General features: G+C 43.5%; 1 protein-coding gene across 1 annotated transcript; it reads right to left on the bottom strand.

The window, feature by feature from the left end:
- Nucleotides 1-13: 13 nt before the first annotated feature.
- Nucleotides 14-24,790, bottom strand: LOC139559360 (brain acid soluble protein 1). The gene is made up of 4 exons (XM_071375300.1): nt 24,661-24,790; nt 6,934-7,200; nt 764-800; nt 14-663 (listed from the first exon to the last, which is right to left on the bottom strand). The coding sequence occupies exons 1-4, from the start codon at nt 24,752-24,754 to the stop codon at nt 657-659; spliced, it is 405 nt and encodes a 134-aa protein (XP_071231401.1). The 5' UTR covers nt 24,755-24,790; the 3' UTR covers nt 14-656.
- Between the last annotated feature and the right edge of the window lie 85 nt (nt 24,791-24,875).

Raw genomic sequence — 24,875 nt, 5'->3', positions numbered from 1 at the left:
GTCAGTGAATGTCTTGAGTTCAGTAACTGTTTTATTCAAACCGTTATAACATGACCAACATGGTCATATTATATACCCTTATAACATGGTTGTAACATGGTCATAATATGGTTGTACAGTCCAAGCCAGCTGTAAAAACAACATCATTTAAATGTCTAATAGTTGTTGGCTTCATTTCTCAAATATGTGTGAGTAAATGGATTCAAGTTGTTCCTGAATGAATAATTCTGACAAATTAGTGTTGGTCGCTTAATCCCACATACTTGATTTCCCTCATACTTGATTTCCCTCATACTTGATTTCCCACATACTTCATCCCACATCGTTACAAGGCTGTAATACGAACTCACCAGAAATGTAGATTTTAGATTCAAGCAAAAGTTAATAAGCATTTATAAGTTACTTTGAAGCAATTATCTAATGAATGTTTTATAAACAATGCTAATAATACAACTAAATGCACAGAAAATAGAGTATTTACAGAGGAAAAAGGCACAGTGATGACCCATTGATCCTGGTCACAGAGATCAGCTGGTCTGCAGCTTGGCAACAGGCAAGTGGTGTGTATATATTGTCATCCTCTCTCGCTTTCAAATTAGGACATTCATGCAGATTCTTCATCCACAACAATGGGAAGACCCGCTTCATTTCCCCGACTAGGGGCTAAAATGCAAGCGAGGAAAATCATATTAGAATGGGTGGACATTCAAGAAATATGAAGCAGCAAGTTATCTTTGTATTTGATGTAAAGAACCCTTCTCACCTGGTTGCCGTGGTATCGGCCTCTGCCGTGGCCTCAGCTGCTTTTCAGGAACAAGGACAATAACAAATATGAAACACAAAACACAAAACAGTCAAAAACCTACATTCACTAATTGTTATGTATTGTGAAAAAAGTGTCAAGAGGCCTGGAAAGGTAAATAAATCCTGAACTACAAAATCTGCAATGTTAACGGCCCTGATAGGTCACCTGATTGCGTGCCTTTTCTGCTGTGTGAAGTCAGTGTAAGTAGTGCACTACAAATAGGGCACCTTATTTGTAGTGCACTACTTCTGACCAGGGCTCCCTAGGTTTGGTTTGGCAGGCCGTGAATCATTCTGCACCTCAGAGAGGCTGCTCTGCTCTCTGTGTGTCTCTGTGTTTCTCTGTGTGTCCCTCTCTGTGTGTCCCTCTCTGTGTATATATGTGTGTCTCTCTGTGCTTCTGTGTGTGTATATATATATGTGTATATGTGTCTCTGTGTCCCTCTCTTTGTGTGTCTCTCTGTGTGTGTCCCTCTCTCTGTGTCCCTCTCTCTGTGTCCCTCTCTCTGTGTCCCTCTCTCTGTGTCCCTCTCTCTGTGTGTGTCTCTCTCTCGGTGTGTGTCTCTCTCTCGGTGTGTGTCTCTCTCTCGGTGTGTCTCTCTCTCGGTGTGTCTCTCTCTCGGTGTGTCTCTCTCTGTGTCCCTGTGTGTCTCTGTGTGTCTTTCTGCGATTCTATACTGAACCACTGGTTCAATTCAACTATATACATAATTTTGGACACGCCTACTGATACAAGGGTTTTTCTTTATTTTTCCTATTTTCTACATTGTAGAATAACAGTGAAGACATCAAAACTATGAAATAACACATATGGAATCATGTAGTAACCAAAAGGTGTTAAACAAATCAAAACATATTTGAGATTCTTTAAAGTAGCCACCCTTTGCCTTGATGACAGCTTTGCATTCTCTCAACCAGCTTTTTATTTTATTTTTAATTTCACCCTATTTAACCAGGTAGGCCAGTTGAGCCTATTTAACCCTATTTAATCCTATTTAACCATTTCACCCTATTTAACCAGGTAGGCCAGTTGAGAACAAGTTCTCATTTACAACTGCGACCTGGCCAAGATAAAGCAAAGCAGTGCGACAAAAACAACAACACAGAGTTACACATGGGATAAACAAACTTCACGAGGTAGTCACCTGGAATGCATTTCAATTAACGGGTGTGCCTTGTTAAAAGTTAATTTGTGGAATTTATTCCCAATTGAGATGGTTTGGGATGGGTTGGACTGCAGAGTGAAAGAAAGCAGCCAACAAGTGCTCAGCATATGTGGGAACTCCTTCAAGCTTGGTGGAAAAACATTCCAGGTGAAGCTGGTTGAGAGAATGCCAAGTGTGCAATGCTGTCATCAAGGCAAAGGGTGGCTACTTTGAAGAATCTCAAATATAAAATATATTTTGATTTGTTTAACACCTTTTTGGTTACTACATGATTCCATATGTGTTATTTCATAGTTTTGATGTCTTCACTATTATTCTACAATGTAGAAAATAGTCAAAATAAAGAAAAACCCAGAGTTCTATTCAACTATATAAGGTCTGCTGGACCACTGGTTCTATTCAACTATATACTGGCCCACTGGTTCTATTCAACTATATAATGGCCCACTGGTTCTATTCAACTATATAATGGCCCACTGGTTCTATTCAACTACATACTGGCCCACTGGTTCTATTCAACTACATACTGGCCCGCTGGTTCTATTCAACTACATACTGGCCCACTGGTTCTATTCAACTACATACTGGCCCACTGGTTCTATTCAACTATATAATGGCCCACTGATTCTATTCAACTACATACTGGCCCACTGGTTCTATTCAACTACATACTGGCCCACTGGTTCTATTCAACTACATACTGGCCCCACTGGTTCTATTCAACTACATACTGGCCCACTGGTTCTATTCAACTATATAAGGTCTGCTGGACCACTGGTTCTATTCAACTATATACTGGCCCACTGGTTCTATTCAACTACATACTGGAACCACTGGTTCTATTCAACTACATACTGGCCCACTGGTTCTATTCAACTACATACTGGCCCGCTGGTTCTATTCAACTACATACTGGCCCACTGGTTCTATTCAACTACATACTGGCCCACTGGTTCTATTCAACTATATAATGGCCCACTGATTCTATTCAACTACATACTGGCCCACTGGTTCTATTCAACTACATACTGGCCCACTGGTTCTATTCAACTACATACTGGCCCCACTGGTTCTATTCAACTACATACTGGCCCACTGGTTCTATTCAACTATATAAGGTCTGCTGGACCACTGGTTCTATTCAACTATATACTGGCCCACTGGTTCTATTCAACTACATACTGGAACCACTGGTTCTATTCAACTACATACTGGCCCACTGGTTCTATTCAACTATATACTGGCCCACTGGTTCTATTCAACTATATACTGGCCCACTGGTTCTATTCAACTATATACTGGCCCACTGGTTCTATTCAACTACATACTGGCCCATTGGTTCTATTCAACTACATACTGGCCCCACTGGTTCTATTCAACTACATACTGGGCCCACTGGTTCTATTCAACTATATACTGGCCCACTGGTTCTATTCAACTATATACTGGCCCACTGGTTCTATTCAACTACATACTGGCCCACTGGTTCTATTCAACTACATACTGGCCCACTGGTTCTATTCAACTACATACTGGAACCACTGGTTCTATTCAACTACATACTGGCCCCACTGGTTCTATTCAACTACATACTGGGCCCACTGGTTCTATTCAACTATATACTGGCCCACTGGTTCTATTCAACTATATACTGGCCCACTGGTTCTATTCAACTACATACTGGCCCACTGGTTCTATTCAACTACATACTGGCCCACTGGTTCTATTCAACTACATACTGGAACCACTGGTTCTATTCAACTACATACTGGAACCACTGGTTCTATTCAACTACATACTGGCCCACTGGTTCTATTCAACTACATACTGGCCCACTGGTTCTATTCAACTACATACTGGCCCACTGGTTCTATTCAACTACATACTGGAACCACTGGTTCTATTCAACTATATACTGGCCCACTGGTTCTATTCAACTATATACTGGCACACTGGTTCTATTCAACTACATACTGGAACCACTGTTTCTATTCAACTACATACTGGCCCACTGGTTCTATTCAACTACATACTGGAACCACTGGTTCTATTCAACTATATACTGGCCCACTGGTTCTATTCAACTACATACTGGCCCACTGGTTTTATTCAACTACATACTGGCCCCACTGGTTCTATTCAACTATATACTGGCCCACTGGTTCTATTCAACTATATACTGGCCCACTGGTTCTATTCAACTATATACTGGCCCACTGGTTCTATTCAACTACATACTGGCCCACTGGTTCTATTCAACTACATACTGGCCCCACTGGTTCTATTCAACTATATACTGGCCCACTGGTTCTATTCAACTACATACTGGCCCACTGGTTCTATTCAACTACATACTGGAACCACTGGTTCTATTCAACTATATACTGGCCCACTGGTTCTATTCAACTACAGCCTTTTCCTTTATCGGTTATATTAATGGTACTTTGCATTAGACAAATACACATTCGAAATGCGCAGTACATGTGACTTGGCAGTAATTTGCATTGGGACTCACTAAGTAAATTGACAAGATTAGTAATGACTTCCATCACCATGGAGCCTCTAGGGTCAGTGAGGGATCATGTTAGTAATGTCCTCCATCACCATGGAGCCTCTAGGGTCAGTGAGGGATCATGTTAGTAATGTCCTCCATCACCATGGAGCCTCTAGGGTCAGTGAGGGATCATGTTAGTAACCCTGGTAACAGACCTATCCATAACCCTGGTAACAGTACTATCCATAACCCTGGTAACAGACCTATCCATTACCCTGGTAACAGACCTATCCATAACCCTGGTAACAGACCTATCCATAACCCTGGTAACAGTACTATCCATAACCCTGGTAACAGACCTATCTATAACCCTGGTAACAGACCTATCTATAACCCTGGTAACAGACCTATCTATAACCCTGGTAACAGACCTATCCATAACCCTGGTAACAGACCTATCCATAACCCTGGTAACAGACCTATCTATAACCCTGGTAACAGACCTATCTATAACCCTGGTAACAGACCTATCCATAACCCTGGTAACAGACCTATCCATAACCCTGGTAACAGACCTATCCCTAACCCTGGTAACAGACCTATCCCTAACCCTGGTAACAGTACTATCCCTAACCCTGGTAACAGTACTATCCCTAACCCTGGTAACAGTACTATCCCTAACCCTGGTAACAGACCTATCCATAACCCTGGTAACAGTACTATCCATAACCCTGGTAACAGACCTATCCATAACCCTGGTAACAGACCTATCCATAACCCTGGTAACAGACCTATCCCTAACCCTGGTAACAGTACTATCCATAACCCTGGTAACAGACCTATCCATAACCCTGGTAACAGACCTATCCATAACCCTGGTAACAGACCTATCCATAACCCTGGTAACAGTACTATCCATAACCCTGGTAACAGTACTATCCATAACCCTGGTAACAGACCTATCCATAACCCTGGTAACAGACCTATTCCTAACGCTGGTAACAATCCTATCCATAACCATGGTAACAGACCTATCCTTAACCCTGGTAACAGACCTATCCCTAACCCTGGTAACAGTACTATCCCTAACCCTGGTAACAGTACTATCCCTAACCCTGGTAACAGTACTATCCCTAACCCTGGTAACAGTACTATCCCTAACCCTGGTAACAGTACTATCCCTAACCCTGGTAACAGACCTATCTATAACCCTGGTAACAGTACTATCCATAACCCTGGTAACAGACCTATTCATAACCCTGGTAACAGACCTATCCATAACCCTGGTAACAGACCTATCCATAACCCTGGTAACAAACCTATCCATAACCCTGGTAACAGTACTATCCATAACCCTGGTAACAGACCTATCCATAACCCTGGTAACAGACCTATCCATAACCCTGGTAACAGACCTATCCATAACCCTGGTAACAGACCTATCCATAACCCTGGTAACAGTACTATCCATAACCCTGGTAACAGTACTATCCATAACCCTGGTAACAGTACTAGCCCTAACCCTGGTAACAGACCTATCTATAACCCTGGTAACAGACCTATCCATAACCCTGGTAACAGACCTATTCCTAACCCTGGTAACAATCCTATCCATAACCCTGGTAACAGACCTATCCTTAACCCTGGTAACAGACCTATCCTTAACCCTGGTAACAGTACTATCCCTAACCCTGGTAACAGTACTATCCATAATCCTGGTAACAGTACTATCCATAACCCTGGTAACAGACCTATCCATAATCCTGGTAACAGTCAGGGTAATGAGACAGCAGAACAGGGGAAAGTCTACATAGATGAATATTCACCTGGGCTCCTAGCTAGCTGTGTTCAAGGGGTCACTGAGGAGTACAGTAGGCTAAGTGGAACATTTATCAGGTTACTGTTGATCATTGGCAGTAAATTAACATTGTGTACTTGGTGTTGTCAATGGGACAATACAGAGGGTCATTACCCCCTTGTTGTTGGATTAATACTGTAAGGGATGGATTTCCAGTCAGACACAGGTTAAGCCTAAAGTCTCTGACTAAAAAGCCATTTCAACTGAGATCAGGTTTTTTTGTACAGAACTAGGCTTCATCTGTGTCTGGTGAAACGATCCCGATGCGTTTTTACAGCTGCTTGAACAAACGGGTATTACATCCTTATCAAAACGGTCACGCACAACTGATCCATGTCCATCCTGAAACAGGCCTCGTGTGTGCCGTGAGCAGATATGAGGACAGAAGAAAGGTGCGATTTGCATTGGAAATAGAGGAACATGATCATGTTGGTTTTGAACAGGCCACTTTGGCTGCGTTTACACAAGCAGTCCAATTCTGATATTTTGCCCAATTATTGGCAAAAGAGCTGATCAGGTTGGTCAAAATACCAATTAGTGAAAAAATATCAGAATTGGGCTGCCTGTGTAAACGCAGCCTCTGACTGTCTGTCTGTGCCTACAGTACGTACCTGGGTCCTGGGCTGCAGGGGGAGGCTCTGGAGAGCTGGCTGGCTGCTCGGGGGAAGTGGCTGCTGCAGGAGCATCGGCTGCAGGCTGGGTCTCACTCTGGGCCGGGGCCTCCGCTGCAGGGGCTGGGTCTGTGGTGTCTGCAGGAGCCTCGGCTTGGGCTGCAGCCGGAGCAGACTGGGCCTCCCCTCCTGTAGCTGCTACGGTCACTGTCTGATCTGGGATGGTCTCACTGTCCTCCGCAACCTTACTGTTCTCATTAGCCGCCCCTGGCAGTGGAACACAGAACATCAGCCACATGCTGGGAGCTCAAGGATTGGTCAATCAAGCAATCATGTTATCAATAAAATGTGATTTATATAGCCCTTTTAACAAGGGCAAAGTTATTTTATTTTTTTTACATTTATTTAACTAGTCAAGTCAGTTAAGGACAAATTCTTATTTTCAATGACGGCCTAGGAACAGAGGGTTCAGTGGCAGAACGACAGATTTGTACCTTGTCAGCTCGGGGATTTGATCTCGCAACCTTTCGGTTACTAGTACAACGCTCTAACCACTAGGCTACCCTGCCGCCCCAAAGTGCTTTACAGTAATCTACATCAACTGAAATATTCAATGTTTGATGGACAGCTCAACGGTTACAATGGTAGACAATAACGGGCACTCCCCTCTACCTTACTGTGAGAAGTAGGCAATTATATAATTATATAGCAACCAGCAGTGTTAGAACAGAGTCATTGGGTCTGTATGGTGTCTGTAACGTGATGACTAGGACATGGCTTCAGGTCATGATTAAGTAGCCGTGAAACTGGCAAACAATGCTTCACCTCATAGCAACACCAAAACATCACAGCTCTTTCTCAGGCAACAGCCCAGCTAGTGTAACACGGTTGTGTTATGTTTCCACTTGACACTGCAGAAATATGTATTTCATGTTCATGTATTCCTATTGGTTGGTTGAATTTACATATCAATGAGGTGTTATGAAATTGGTCATGCTTGCAGATAGCGGGAGATCGCAAACTTAAATTCTAACCAGTCTGAAATTGACATGCAATTTCTTCTATTTAACCTTTATTTAAATTAGGCAAGTCAGTTAAGAACCATTTATATTTAAATGGCGGCCTACACCGGCCAAACCCGGACGACGCTGGGCCAATTGTGCGCCGCCCTATGGGACTCATCCCAGTTTAGGTCACCTAACAGTACATGCTTAACACCCCGGCCATCCTACAATCTAAGCTAGATGCCCTCAATCTCACACAAATTATCAAGGAACCTACCTGGTACAACCCTAAATCTGTAACCATGGGCACCCTCATAGATATCATCCTGACCAACTTGCCCTCTAAATACACCTCTGCTGTCTTCAACCAGGATCTCAGCGATCACTGCCTCATTGCCTGCGTCCGTAATGGGTCCGCGGTCAAACGACCACCCCTCATCACTGTCAAACGCTCCCTTAAACACTTCAGCGAGCAGGCCTTTCTAATCGACCTGGCCCAGGTATCCTGGAAGGATATTGACCTCATCCCGTCAGTAGAGGATGCCTGGTTGCTCTTTAAAAGTGCTTTCCTCACCATCATAAATAAGCATTCTCCATTCAAAAAATGTAGAACCAGGAACAGATATAGCCCTTGGTTCTCTCCAGACCTGACTGCCCTTGACCAGCACAAAAACATCTTGTGGCGTACTGCATTAGCATCAAATAGCCCCCACGATATGCAACTTTTCAGGGAAGTCAGGAACCAATACACAGTCAGTTAGGAAAGTTAAGGCTTTTTCAAACAGAAATGTGCATCCTGTAGCACTAATTCCAATAGGTTTTGGGACACTAAAGTCCATGGAGAATAAGAGCACCTCCTCCCAGCTGCCCACTGCACTGAGGCTAGGAAACAATCACCACCGATAAATCTACGATGATAGATAATAGATCATTTCAATAAGCATTTTTCTACGGCTGGCCATGCTTTCCACCTGGCTACAGTTCTGCACCCCCCGCAGAAACTTGCCCAAGACTCCCCCGCTTCTCCTTCACCCAAATCCAGACAGCTGATGTTCTGAAAGAGCTGCTAAATCTGGATCCTTACAAATCAGCTGGGCTAAACAATCTGGACCCTCTCTTTCCAAAATGATCAGCTGAAATTGTTGCAACCCCTGTTACAAGCCAGTTCAACCTCTCTTCGTATCGTCTGAGATCCCCAAAGATTGGAAAGCTGCCGCGGTCATCCCCCTCTTCAAAGCGCGAGACACTCTAGACCCAAACTGTTATAGACCTACAGTTGAATTCGGAAGTTTACATACACTTAGGTTGGAGTCATTAAAACTAATTTTCAACCACTCCACAAATGTCTTGTTAACAAACTATAGTTTTGGCAAGTCGGTTAGGACATCTACTTTGTGCATGACACAAGTAATTTTTCTAACAACTGTTTACAAACAGATTATTTCACATATAATTCACTGTATCACAATTCCAGTGGGTCAGAAGTTTACATACACTAAGTTGACTGTGCCTTTAAACAGCTTGGAAAATTCCAGAAAATGATGTCATGGCTTTAGAAGCTTCTGATAGGCTAATTGACATCATTTGAGTCAATTGGAGGTGTACCTGTGGATTTATTTCAAGGCCTACCTTCAAACTCAGTGCCTCTTTGCTTGACATCATGAGAAAATCAAAAGAAATCAGCAAAAAAAAATTGACCTCCACAAGTCTGGTTCATCCTTGGGAGCAATTTCCAAACGCATGAAGGTACCACGTTCATCTGTACAAACAATAGTACGCAAGTATAAACACCATGGGACCACGCAGCCATCATACCGCTCAGGAAGGAGACGTGTTCTGTCTCCTAGAGGTGAACGTACTTTGGTGCGAAAAGTGCAAATCAATCCCAGAACAACAGCAAAGGACCTTGTGAAGATGCTGGAGGAAACAGGTACAAAAGTATCTATATACACAGTAAAACGAGTCCTATATCAACATAACCTGAAAGGCCGCACAGCAAGGAAGAGGCCACTGCCCCAAAACCGCCATAAAAAATCCAGACTACGGTTTGCAACTGCACATGGGGACAAAGATCGTACTTTTTGTTGAGAAATGTTCTCTGGTCTGATGAAACAAAAATAGAACTGTTTGGCCATAATGACCATCGTTATGTTTGGAGGAAAAAGGGGGAGGCTTGCAAGGCTTCCAAGTTAAACAATTTAAAGTCAACGCTACTAAATACTAATTGAGTGTATGTAAACTTCTGACCCACTGGGAATGTGATGAAAGAAATAAAAGCTGAAATATATAATTCTCTCTACTATTATTCTGACATTTCACATTCTTAAAATAAAGTGGTGATCCTAACTGACCTAAGACAGGGAATTTTTACTAGGATTAAATGTCAGACATTGTGAAAAACTGAGTTTAAATGTATTTGGCTAAGGTGTATGTAAACTTCCGACTTCAACTGTATATCCATCCTGCCCTGCCTTTGTAAAATCTTCGAAAGCCAAGTTAACAAACAGATCACCGACCATTTCGAATCCACCGTACCTTCTCCACTATGCAATCTGGTTCCCGAGCTGGTCATGGGTGCACCTCAGCCACGCTCAAGGTCCTAAACAATATCATAACCTCCATCGATAAAAGACAGTACTGTGCAGCCGTCTTCATCAACCTGGCCAAGGCTTTTGACTCTGTCAATCACCGCATTCTTATAGGCAGACTCAATAGCCTTGGTTTCTCAAATGACTGCCTCGCCTGGTTCACCAACTACTTCTCAGAGTTCAGTTTGTCAAATCGGAGGGCCTGTTGTCCGGACCTCTGGCAGTCTCTATGGGGATGCCACAGGGTTCAATTCTCGGGCCGACTCTTTTCTCTGCATACATCAATGACGTCGCTCTTGCTGCTGGTGATTCTCTGATCCACCTCTACGCAGATGACACCATTCTGTATACATCTGGCCCTTCTTTGGACACAGTGTTAACAAACCTCAAAATGAGCTTCAATGCCATACAACACTCCTTCTGTGGCCTCCAACTGCTTTTAAATGCTAGTAAAACCAAATGCATGCTCTTCAACCGATCGCTGCACGCACCCGCCCGCCCGACTAGCATCACTACTCTGGACGGTTCTGACTTAAATATGTGGACAACTACAAATACCTAGGTGTCTGGTTAGACTGTAAACTCTCCTTCCAGACTCACATTAAGCATCTCCAATCCAAAATGAAATCTAGAATCGGCTTCCTATTTCGTAACAAAGCCACTCATGCTGCCAAACATACCCTCGTAAAACTGACTATCCTACTGATCCTTGACTTTGGCAATGTCATTTACAAAATAGCCTTCAACACTCTACTCAGGAAACTGGATGCAGTCTATCACAGTGCCATCCGTTTTGTCACCAAAGCCCCATATACTACCCACCACTGCGACCTGTACGCTCTCGTTGGCTGGCCCCGGCTACATATTCGTCGCCAGACCCACTGGCTCCAGGTCATCTAGGTAGTTAAAGCCCCGCCTTATCTCAGCTCACTGGTCACCATACCAACATCCACCCGTAACACGCGCTCCAGCACATATATTTCACTGGTCATCCCCAAAGCCAACACCTGCTTTGACCGCCTTTCCTTCCATTTCTCTGCTGCCAATGACAGGAAAGAATTGCATAAGTAACTGAAGCTGGAGTCTTATATCTCCCTCTCTAACTTTAAGCATCAGCTGTCAGAGCAGCTTACCGATCACTGTACCTGTACACAGCCCATCTGTAAATATCACACCCAACTACCTCATCCCCATATTGTTATTTTTAATTTTTTTGCTCATTTGCACCCCAGTATCTCTACTTGCACATCTATCACTCCAGTGTTAATGCTAAATTGTAATTATTTCGCCTCTATGGCCTCTATTGCCTTACCTCCCTGATCTTATTACATTTGCACACACTGTATATATAACTTTTCTATTGTGTTATTGACTGTACGCTTGTTTATCCCATATGTAACTCTATGTTGTTGTATGTGTCAAACTGCTTTGCTTTATCGTGGCCAGGTCGCAGTTGTAAATGAGAACTTGTTCTCAACTGGCCTACCTGGTTAAATAAAAAATAAATAAAAAAGTCCTTCTGTCTTGTATTTGGGACCTTCACCTGGGATCGTTTCTGTACCCAAATCAAACACATGTCCCTGAGAAGCATGAGGCATGCATGTGTGTGTTGAGTTTTATCCAAACTGCAGTATCAGCACTGTGTCTAAATCAAGTTGGTCTATCAACAACATATCGGTTGACCACAGCTAACACACCATTTTAACCACAGGAAGAAAGGGGAAGAAAATACCCAGTTAATGATCATATGAAACACAGGCCTCAGGCTAACACAGATGAACTTCCTCACCCACCACAGGTTCCTAGAACAGGAATGTGTGTACAGGGATATGAAGCCTGGAGGCCAAGGCTAAGGGATATGAGACGTTTGGAAATTGCTTCCAAGTATGACTTGTGGAGGCCTACATGAATCTACTAGCAGGAGTATCTACATGAATCTACTAGCAGGAGTATCTACATGAATCTACTAGCAGGAGTATCTACATGAATCTACTAGCAGGAGTATCTACATGAATCTGCTATCAGGAGTATCTACATGAATCGACTAGCAGGAGTATCTACATGAATCTACTAGCAGGAGTATCTACATGAATCTACTAGCAGGAGTATCTACATGAATCTACTAGCAGGAGTATCTACATGAATCTACTATCAGGAGTATCTACATGAATCTACTAGCAGGAGTATCTACATGAATCTACTAGCAGGAGTATCTACATGAATCTACTATCAGGAGTATCTACATGAATCTACTAGCAGGAGTATCTACATGAATCTACTAGCAGGAGTATCTACATGACTCTACTATCAGGAGTATCTACATGAATCTACTATCAGGAGTATCTACATGAATCTACTAGCAGGAGTATCTACATGAATCTACTAGCAGGAGTATCTACATGAATCTACTAGCAGGAGTATCTACATGAATCTACTAGCAGGAGTATCTACATGAATCTGCTATCAGGAGTATCTACATGAATCTGCTATCAGGAGTATCTACATGAATCTGCTATCAGGAGTATCTACATGAATCTGCTATCAGGAGTATCTACATGAATCTGCTATCAGGAGTATCTACATGAATCTGCTATCAGGAGTATCTACATGAATCTACTATCAGGAGTATCTACATGAATCTGCTATCAGGAGTATCTACATGAATCTACTATCAGGAGTATCTACATGAATCTGCTATCAGGAGTATCTACATGAATCTACTATCAGGAGTATCTACATGAATCTACTATCAGGAGTATCTACATGAATCTACTAGCAGGAGTATCTACATGAATCTACTAGCAGGAGTATCTACATGAATCTACTAGCAGGAGTATCTACATGAATCTACTAGCAGGAGTATCTACATGAATCTGCTATCAGGAGTATCTACATGAATCTACTATCAGGAGTATCTACATGAATCTGCTAGCAGGAGTATCTACATGAATCTGCTATCAGGAGTATCTACACTCAGCAAAAAAAGAAATGTCCTTTCACTGTCGACTGAGTTTATTTTCAGCAAACTTGACATGTGTAAATATTTGTATGAACATAACAAGATTCAACAACTGAGACATAAACTGAACAAGTTCCACAGACATGTGACTAACAGAGATGGAATAATGTGTCCCTGAACAAAGGGGGGGGGGAGAAATCAAAAGTAACAGTCAGTATCTGAGGTGGCCACCAGCTGCATTAAGTACTGCAGTGCATCTCCTCCTCGTGGACTGCACCAGATTTGCCAGTTCTTGCTGTAAGATGTTACCCCACTCTTCCACCAAGGCACCTGCAAGTTCCCAGACATTTCTGTCTGGGGGGAATGGCCTTAGCCCTCACCCTCCGATCCAACAGGTCCCAGACGTGCTCAATGGGATTGAGATCCGGGCTCTTCGCTGGCCATGGCAGAACACTGACATTCCTGTCTTGCAGGAAATCACGCACAGAACGAGCAGTATGGCTGGTGGCATTGTCATGCTGGAGGGTCATGTCAGGATGAGCCTGCCATGAGGGAGGAGAATGTCTTCCCTGTAACGCACAGCGTTGAGATTGCCTGCAATGACAACAAGCTCAGTCCGATGATGCTGTGACACACCGCCCCAGACCATGACGGACCCTCCACCTCCAAATCGATCCCGCTCCAGAGTACAGGCATCGGTGACCTTAATTGTCTACCGTCTGTAAGCTGTCAGTGTCTTAACGACCGTTCCACAGGTGCATGTTCATTAATTGTTTATGGTTCATTGAACAAGCATGGGAAACAGTGTTTAACCCTTTACAATGAAGATCTGTGAAGTTATTTGGATTTTTACGAATTATCTTTGTAAGACAGGGTCCTTTTTTTTGCTGAGTTTACATTATTCTACTTGCAGGAGTATCTACATTTATACTAGACCTACACAACTTTTACAAACCATTTGCATTTATGAACAAAACTTCACACTAACATCCCTCAGAAACCAACCCCTCTTTTACACTACTGCTACTCTCTGTTCATCATATATAGTCACTTTAACCATATCTACATGTACATACTACCTCAATCAGCCTGACTAACCGGTGTCTGTATGTAGCCTCGCTACTTTTATAGCCTGTCTTTTTGCTGTTGTTTTATTTCTTTACTTACCTATTGTTCACCTAACACCTTTTTTCACTGTTGGTTAGAGCCTGTAAGTAAGCATTTCACTGTAAGGTCTACACCTGTTGTATTCGGCGCACGTGACAAGTAAACTTTGATTTGATTTGAAATCAATACTCAAACCTTAGATCAAAAGATCCAGGTGGTGAGGAAGAGAAAGGCCAGTTTGAGTGAGACGACATTTACTCAGAGCGATACTATGTACGGAGACAATATAACCATTCAGGAGGGTGTGGGACCAAAACAGTTCCATTGGCATCAAAGAAACACACCCAAGGTGTTCTGTGTGGGAACGCACCTCAAAAATCCAAAAGCAAAACTATTTTTCACTCTGTAGTTGAATACACTGTTGGTTGGTGCAAGTTGACAATGTCCTTGTTCTGCCTGAGAGGAGTTAGGTCAGGTTACAGGAGCCATATGTAAAACTAAGGAAATGTCCCTGCTGCCACATGTTCATCTGACCCAGAGGAAGAGATTAGAGAATTTCTATGAACAGTGGATGTGGATAATTTGCAGCAGTGGGAACATTACGTTTAGAGTGACACAATGTTTAGCGTATTTGGAGTGTCTGTAATACACGTCATTTCCAGTGTTCTGGGATTGATGGTCACTAGATTTATAGCTGCAGTAGTTTATGTGTCGGGGGGCTAGGGTCAGTCTGTTATATCTGGAGTACTTCTCCTGTCTTATCTTATCCGGTGTCCTGTGTGAATTTAAGTATGCTCTCTCTAATTCTCTCTTTCTTTCTTTCTCTCTCTCTCTCAGAGGACCTGAGCCCTAGGACCATGCCTCAGGACTACCTGGCATGATGACTCCTTGTTGTCCCCAGTCCACCTGGCCGTGCTGCTGCACCAACCCTGACCTGTTCACCGGACGTGCTACCTGTCCCAGACCTGCTGTTTTCAACTCTCTAGAGACCGCAGGAGCGGTAGAGATACTTTCAATGATCGGCTATGAAAAGCCAACTGACATTTACTCCTGGGGTGCTGACTTGTTGCACCCTCGACAACTACTGTGATTATTATTATTTGACCATGCTGGTCATTTATGAACATTTGAACATCTTGGCCATGTTCTGTTATAATCTCCACCCGGCACAGCCAGAAGAGGACTGGCCCCCCCTCATAGCCTGGTTCCTCTCTAGGTGTCTTCCTAGGTTCTGGCCTTTCTAGGGAGTTTTTCCTAGCCACCGTGCTTCTACACCTGCATTGCTTGCTGTTTGGGGTTTTAGGCTGGGTTTCTGTACAGCACTTTGATATATCAGCTGATGTAAGAAGGGCTATATAAATAAATTTGATTTGATTGTTATGGATTATTCTCATATCTGTTGATAGTGATTGACACCAGACTGGAGGTACAAGGACTGAGGACACACTGATTATTCACTGTTGTATTGTATTGATGACATTATGTTGAACACTGTGTGATTCTGTAGCAGCTGACAAAGTTACTGCCTTTTGGTTTTGACATCCTGCAAGACTCTCAGGCTGGTGTTTACAGAAAACTTGGTGCTGTCTGATTAGGATATTAAGGGCCTGTCCCAAAGAGACTGGTGTTTACAGAAAACTTGGTGCTGTCTGATTAGGATATTAAGGGCCTGTCCCAAAGAGACTGGTGTTTACGGAACACTTGGTGCTGTCTGATTAGGATATAGAAGGCCTGTCCCAAAGAGACTGGTGTTTACGGAACACTTGGTGCTGTCTGATTAGGATATTAAGGGCCTGTCCCAAAGAGACGGGTGTTTACGGAACACTTGGTGCTGTCTGATTAGGATATTAAGGGCCTGTCCCAAAGAGACTGGTGTTTACGGAACACTTGGTGCTGTCTGATTAGGATATTAAGGGCCTGTCCCAAAGAGACTGGTGTTTACGGAACACTTGGTGCTGTCTGATTAGGATATTAAGGGCCTGTCCCAAAGAGACTGGTGTTTACGGAACACTTGGTGCTGTCTGATTAGGATATTAAGGGCCTGTCCCAAAGAGACTGGTGTTTACGGAACACTTGGTGCTGTCTGATTAGGATATTAAGGGCCTGTCCCAAAGAGACTGGTGTTTACGGAACACTTGGTGCTGTCTGATTAGGATATTAAGGGCCTGTCCCAAAGAGACTGGTGTTTACGGAACACTTGGTGCTGTCTGATTAGGATATTAAGGGCCTGTCCCAAAGAGACTGGTGTTTACGGAACACTTGGTGCTGTCTGATTAGGATATTAAGGGCCTGTCCCAAAGAGACTGGTGTTTACGGAACACTTGGTGCTGTCTGATTAGGATATTAAGGGCCTGTCCCAAAGAGACTGGTGTTTACGGAACACTTGGTGCTGTCTGATTAGGATATTAAGGGCCTGTCCCAAAGAGACTGGTGTTTACGGAACACTTGGTGCTGTCTGATTAGGATATTAATGGGCTGTCCCAAAGAGACTGGTGTTTACGGAACACTTGGTGCTGTCTGATTAGGATATTAAGGGCCTGTCCCAAAGAGACTGGTGTTTACGGAACACTTGGTGCTGTCTGATTAGGATATTAAGGGCCTGTCCCAAAGAGACTGGTGTTTACGGAACACTTGGTGCTGTCTGATTAGGATATTAAGGGCCTGTCCCAAAGAGACTGGTGTTTACGGAACACTTGGTGCTGTCTGATTAGGATATTAAGGGCCTGTCCCAAAGAGACTGGTGTTTACGGAACACTTGGTGCTGTCTGATTAGGATATTAAGGGCCTGTCCCAAAGAGACTGGTGTTTACGGAACACTTGGTGCTGTCTGATTAGGATATTAAGGGCCTGTCCCAAAGAGACTGGTGTTTACGGAACACTTGGTGCTGTCTGATTAGGATATTAAGGGCCTGTCCCAAAGAGACTGGTGTTTACGGAACACTTGGTGCTGTCTGATTAGGATATTAAGGGCCTGTCCCAAAGAGACTGGTGTTTACGGAACACTTGGTGCTGTCTGATTAGGATATTAAGGGCCTGTCCCAAAGAGACTGGTGTTTACGGAACACTTGGTGCTGTCTGATTAGGATATAGAAGGCCTGTCCCAAAGAGACTGGTGTTTACGGAACACTTGGTGCTGTCTGATTAGGATATTAAGGGCCTGTCCCAAAGAGACTGGTGTTTACGGAACACTTGGTGCTGTCTGATTAGGATATTAAGGGCCTGTCCCAAAGAGACTGGTGTTTACGGAACACTTGGTGCTGTCTGATTAGGAGATTAAGGGCCTGTCCCAAAGAGACTGGTGTTTACGGAACACTTGGTGCTGTCTGATTAGGATATTAAGGGCCTGTCCCAAAGAGACTGGTGTTTACGGAACACTTGGTGCTGTCTGATTAGGATATTAAGGGCCTGTCCCAAAGAGACTGGTGTTTACGGAACACTTGGTGCTGTCTGATTAGGATATTAAGTGCCTGTCCCAAAGAGACTGGTGTTTACAGAACACTTGGTGCTGTCTGATTAGGATATTAAGGGCCTGTCCCAAAGAGACTGGTGTTTACGGAACACTTGGTGCTGTCTGATTAGGATATTAAGTGCCTGTCCCAAAGAGACTGGTGTTTACAGAACACTTGGTGCTGTCTGATTAGGATATTAAGGGCCTGTCCCAAAGAGACTGGTGTTTACGGAACACTTGGTGCTGTCTGATTAGGATATTAAGGGCAGTTAGACACTTCTCTGCTTCTATGTTGAATGCTGTCTCTCTGTTGCAACTTGTAATAAAACAGATATCTACAACTGCTTTCTGTTTTGTTCACCTGGAAAATCCTATTACACATCTTATTAATAGAATAGCTATTTACTATCATAGATATTCAGAGAAATAATGACAGGGATAATCTTGTTTTTCATGGTCTGAGAGTCTTTAGGTGCCTTTTGGCAAACTCAATTCGGGCTGTCGTGCATTTTACTGAAGAGTGGCTTACGTCTGGCCACTATACCATAAAGGCCTGATTGGTGGAGTGCTACAGAGATGGTTGTCCTTCTGGAAGGTTCTCCCATCTGCACAGAGGAACTCTGGAGCTCTGTCAGAGTGACCATCGCGTTCTTGGTCATCTCCCTGACCAACGCCCATCTCCCTGACCAACGCCCTTCCAAATCATGTCCAATCAATTGAATTTACCACAGGTGGACTCCAATCAAGTTGTAGAAACAGCTCAAGGATGATCAATGGAAACAGGATGCACCTGAACTCAATTTCGTGTCTCATAGCAAAGGGTCTGAACACTTAAAAAAAAAAAAAACTGTTTTTGCTTTACCTTTATGGGGTATTGAGGATTTTCTATTTATTTAATCAGCTTTAGAATAAGGCTGTAAAGTAGCAAAATGTGGAATAGGTCTAGGTGTCTGAATACTTTCCGAATGCACTGTATTTAGAATATTTTGTATTCTGTACAGGCTTCCTTCTTTTCACTCTGTCATTTAGGTTAGTATTTTGGAGTAACTACAATGTTGTTGTAGATCGTCACAAAATGGTGCCGACAGAGAGGGCTGCCTCATTTCTAGTCCTTAGGAAACTTTGCAGTATTATGTTTTTTATGTATTATTTCTTACACAGTTAGCCCAGAAAGTGACCAGCACTATAACCAGTAATACGACTTTCCCGAAGCGGATCCTTTGTCTGAACCACCCAGGGCATTGGAGCTGATTCCAGAGGCTGACCCAAAACAACGCCGTCAGAGAAGAGGTAGACGGAGTGGTCTTCTGGTCAGACTTCGAAGGCGCTCACACCACCCACCGCTTCTGAGTATATTACTCGCTAATGTCCAGTCTCTAGATAGCAAGGTAGACGAAATTATGGCAACGGTTGCTATCCAGAGAGACATCAGGGATTGTAACTCTGCCTCACGGAAACATGGCTCTCTCGGAATATGCTGTCGGAGTCCATACAGCCACCGGGATTCTTTGTACGTCACACCGACAGGAATAAACATCTCTCCGGGAAGAAGAAGGGCAGGGGGTCTATGTTTCATGATTATTAACAACTCATGGTGTAATTGTAACAACATACAGGAACTCAAGTACTTTCATTCGCCTGACCTAGAATTCCTCACAATCAAATGCTGACCGTATTATCTCCGAAGAGAATTCGCATCAGTTATTGTCACAGCCGTGTACACCACCCCCCCTCAAGCCGATACCACAACGGCCCTCAAGGAACTTTACGGGACTTCATGCAAACTAGAGACCATATATCCTGAGGCTGCATTTATTGTAGCTGGGGATTTTAACAAAGCAAATTTGAGAACAAGGCAACCTAAATTCTATCAGCATATTGACTGTAGCACTCATCCTGGCAAAAGACTGTATCACTGCTACTCTAACTTCCACGATGCATACAAGGCCCTCACCCGTCCTCCTTTTGGCAAATCTGACCACGACTCCATTTTGCTCCTCCCTTCCTATAGGCAGAAAATCAAACAGGATGTACCCGTGTTAAGAAGTATTCAACGCTGGTCTGACCAATCGGAATCCACGCTTCAAGATTGTTTTGATCACGCGGACTGGGACATGTTTCGGGCCTCAGAGAATAATATCGACCTATACGCTGATTCGGTGAGTGAATTTATAAGGAAGTGCATTGGAGATGTTGTACCCACTGTGACTATTAAAACCTACCCTAACCAGAAACCGTGGATAGATGGCGGCATTCGCGCAAAACTGAAAGTGCGAACCACCGCATTTAACCATGGAAAGGTGACTGGGAGTATGGCCGAATACAAACAGTGTAGTTATTCCCTCCGCAAGGCAATCAAACAAGCAAAATGTCAGTATAGAGACAAAGTGGAGTCGCAATTCAACGGCTCAGACACGAGACATATGTGGCAGGGTCTACAGACAATCACGGACAAAAAAAGAAAACCAGCCACGTCACGGACACCGACGTCTTGTTTCCAGACAAACTGAACACCTTCTTTGTCCGCTTTGAGGATAATACAGTGCCACTGACGGGGCCCGCTTCCAAGGACTGTGAGCTCTCCTTCTCCGTGGCCGACGTGAGTAAGACATTTAAACGTGTTAACCCTCGCAAGGCTGCCGGCCCAGACGGCATCCCAAGCCGCGTCCTCAGAGCATGAGCAGACCAGCTGGCTGGTGTGTTTACGGACATATTCAATCTCTCCCTATCCCAGTCTGTTGTCCCCACATGCTTCAAGATGGCCACCATTGTTCCTGTTCCCAAGAAGGCAAAGGTAACTGAACTAAATAACTAGTAGCACTCACTTCTGTCATCATGAAGTGCGTTGAGAGGCTAGTCAAGGATGATATCACCTCCCCCTTAGCGGCCACCCTAGACCCACTCCAATTTGCTTACCGCCCCAATAGGTCCACAGACGATGCAATCGCAATCACACTGCACACTGCCCTATCCCATCTGGACAAGAGGAATACCTATGTAAGAATGTTGTTCTTTGACTACAGCTCAGCCTTCAACACCATAGTACCCTCCAAGCTCATCATTAAGCTTGAGGTCTTCTGTCTTGACCCCGCCCTGTGCAATTGGGTCCTGGACTTCCTGACGGGCCGCCCCCAGTTGGTGAAGGTAGGAAACAACATCTCCACTTCGATGATCCTCAACACTGGGGCCCCACAAGGGTGCGTGCTCAGCCCCTTCCTGTACTCCCTGTTCACCCATGACTGCGTGGCCATGCACGCCTCCAACTCAATCATCAAGTTTGCAGACGACACAACAGTAGTGGGCTTGATTACCAACAACGTCAAGACGGCCTACAGGGAGGAAGTGAGGGCCCTCAGAGTGTGGTGTCAGGAAAACAACCTCTCACCCAACGTCAACAAAAGAAAGGAGATGATCGTGGACTTCAGGAAACAGCAGAGGGAGCACGCCCCCTATCCATATCGACGGGACAGCAGTGGAGAAGGTGGAAAGTTTTAAGTTCCTCGGCGTACACATCACGGACAAACTGAAATGGTCCACCCACAAAGACAGTGTGGTGAAGAAGGCACAACAGCGCCTCTTCAACCACAGGAGGCTGAAGAAATGTGGCTTGTCATCTAAAACCCTCACAAACTTTTACAGATGCACAATTGAGAGCCTCCTGTCGGGCTGTATCACCGCCTGGTACGGCAACTGCACCGCCCACAACCGCAGGGTTCTCCAGAGGGTGGTGCAGTCTGCACAACGCATCACCGGGGGCAAACTACCTTCCCTCCAGGACACCTACAGCACCTGATGTCACAGGAAGGCCAAAAAGATAATCAAGGACAACAACCACCCGAGCCACTGCCTGTTCCCCCCCGCTATCATCCAGAAGGCAAGGTCAGTACAGGTGCATCAAAGCTGGGACCGAGAGACTGAAAAACAGCTTCTATCTCAAGGCCATCAGACTGTTAAACAGCCGTCACTAACACAGAGAGGCTGCTGCCTACATACAGACTTGAAATCATTGGGCACTTTAATAAATGGATCACTAGTCACTTTAATAATGCCACTTTAATAATGTTTACATACAGTTGAAGTCGGAAGTTTACATACACTTTAGCCAAATATATTTAAACTCAGTTTCACAATTCCTGACATTTAATCCAAGTAAAAATTCCCTGTCTTAGGTCAGTTAGGATCCCCACTTTATTTTAAGAATTTGAAATGTCAGAATAATAGTAGAGAGAATGATTTATTTCAGCTTTTATTTCTTTCATCACATTCCCAGTGGGTCAGAAGTTTACATACACTCAATTAGTAATTGGTAGCATTGCCTTTAAATTGTTTAATGTGGGTCAAATGTTTCCGGTAGCTTCCCACAATAAGTTGGGTGAATTTTGGCCCATTCCTCCTGACAGATCTGGTGTAACTGAGTCAGGTTTGTAGGCCTCCTTGCTCGCACATGCTTTTTCAGTTCTGCCCACAAATTGTCTGTAGGATTGAGGTCAGGGCTTTGTGATGGCCACTCCAATACCTTGACTTTGTTGTCCTTAAGCCATTTGCCACAACTTTGGAAGTATGCTTGGGGTCATTGTCCATTCGGAAGACCCATTTGCAACCAAGCTTTAACTTCCTGACTGATGTCTTGAGATGTTGCTTCAATATATCCACATAATTTTCCTACCTCATGAAGTCAGTCCCTCCTGCAGCAAAGCACCCCCACAACATGATGCTGCCACCCCCTTGCTTCACGGTTGGAATGGTGTTCTTCGGCTTGCAAGCCTCCCCCTTTTTCCTCCGAACATAATGATGGTCATTATGGCCAAACAGTTATATTTTTGTTTCATCAGACCAGAGGAAATTTCTCCAAAAAGTACGATCTTTGTCCCCATGTGCAGTTGCAAACCGTTGTCTGGCTTTTTATATGGCGGTTTTGGAACAGTGGCTTCTTCCTTGCTGAGCGGCTAATCAAGTTATGTCGATATAGGACTCGTTTTACTGAGTATATAGATACTTTTGTACCTGTTTCCTCCAGCATCTTCACAAGGTCCTTTCCTCTTGTTCTGGGATTGATTTGCACTTTTCGCACCAAAGTACGTTAATCTCTAGGAGACAGAACGCGTCTCCTTCCTGAGCGGTATGATGGCTGCGTGGTCCCATGGTGTTTATACTTGCGTACTATTGTTTGTACAGATGAACGTGGTACCTTCAGGCGCTTGGAAATTGCTTCCAAGGATGAACCAGACTTGTGGAGGTCTACATTTTTTTCTGAGGTCTTGGCTGATGTCTTTTGATTTTCCCATGATGTCAAGCAAAGAGGCACTGAGTTTGAAGGAAGGCCTTGAAATACATCCACAGGTACACCTCCAATTGACTCAAATGATGTCAATTAGCCTATCAGAAGCTTCTAAAGCCATGACATCATTTTCTGGAATTTTCCAAGCTGTTTAAAAGGCACAGTCAACTTAGTGTATGTAAACTTCTGACCCACTGGAATTGTGATACAGTGAATTATAAGTAATATAATCTGTCTTTAAACAATTATTGAAAAAAAATGACTTGTGTCATGCACAAAGTAGATGTCCTAACCGACTTGCCAAAACTATAGTTTGTTATCACGAAATTTGTGGAGTGGTTGAAAAACTAGTTTTAATGACTCCAACCTAAGTGTATGTAAACTTCCGACTTCAACTGTATCTTGCATTACTCATCTCATATGTATGTACTGTATTTTATACCATCTATTGCATCTTGCCTATGTCGCTCTGACCTTGCTCATCCATATATTTATATGTGTATATTCTTATTCAATTCCTTTACTGAGATTTGTGTGTAAAAGGTAGTTGTTGTGGAATTGTTAGATTACATGTTAGATATTACTGCATGGTCGGAACTAGAAGCACAAGCATTTCACTACACTCACATTAACATCTGCTAACTATGTGTATGTGACCAATAAAATTTGATTTGATCCACAGTTTTCTCCTGTCACAGCCATTAAACTCTGTAACTGTTTTAAAGTCACCATTGGCCTCATGGTGAAATCCCTGAGCGGTTTCCTTCCTCTCCGGCATATAAATTAGGAAGGTCACCAGTATCTTTGTAGTGACTGGGTGTATTGATACATTATCCAAAGTGTAATTAATAACTTCACCATGCTCAAAGGGATATTCAATGTCTGTTTATTTAACATCATTTATTCACTGCTCGACTGAGGGACCTTACGGATAATTATATGTGTTGGGTACAGAGATGAGGTAGTTTTCATAAAACCATACTAAACACTATTACTGCACTCAGAGTGAGTCTATACAACTTATTATGTGACTTGTTAAGCAAATGTGTTACTCCAGAACTTATTTAGGCCTTAACAAAGGGGTTGAAACTCTAAAAACATATTTCCACTTTGACATTATTGGATATTGTGTGTAGGCCAGTTACACAAAATCTCAATTGAATCCATTTTAAATTCAGAATGTAACACAACAAAATGTGGAAAAAAGTCAAGGAGGCGCTGTATATAATAACAAAAATTAGCGACAAAATTGTGTGACACATTTTTATGTCATCAAAATAATGTGTCAACAATACATGGATGTTGTATCAACAATCTAATGACGTTCTAGTATTTGGACTTACCTGTAGTGCTGGTTCCATTGCTTTCCTCGGGTTTCGAGCTGGGCTGTCTGGTGGTGTCCTGCGCTGTAGTCTGGGTACTCGTGGAACAGCCCATCCTGCTTGTCTCACATGGAGGACTGAAGAGGATGAAAATGAGATCCCCAGAGAGCCGTCTGTTGCTCTGATCACGGGCTTGATACTATTCAAATCAGCAGGACTGAAGGCTATACAGCAGG

The sequence above is a fragment of the Salvelinus alpinus genome, chromosome 29 (assembly GCF_045679555.1).
Source record: "Salvelinus alpinus chromosome 29, SLU_Salpinus.1, whole genome shotgun sequence".
In the NCBI taxonomy this organism is placed as follows: Eukaryota; Metazoa; Chordata; class Actinopteri; order Salmoniformes; family Salmonidae; genus Salvelinus; species Salvelinus alpinus.
The sequence above is the reverse complement of the archived record's forward strand: the minus strand, read 5'-3'. Positions and strand labels throughout refer to the sequence as shown.

Coding starts and splice junctions, on each gene's coding strand:
- LOC139559360 (XM_071375300.1), bottom strand. CDS start 24,754: ATGGGCTGTTCCACGAGTACCCAGACTACAGCGCAGGACACCACCAGA. Junction 7,201..24,660: donor CAATGGAACCAGCACTACAG/GTAAGTCCAAAT, acceptor TTCCACTGCCAG/GGGCGGCTAATGAGAACAGT. Junction 801..6,933: donor CCCTGCAGCCCAGGACCCAG/GTACGTACTGTA, acceptor CCTGAAAAGCAG/CTGAGGCCACGGCAGAGGCC.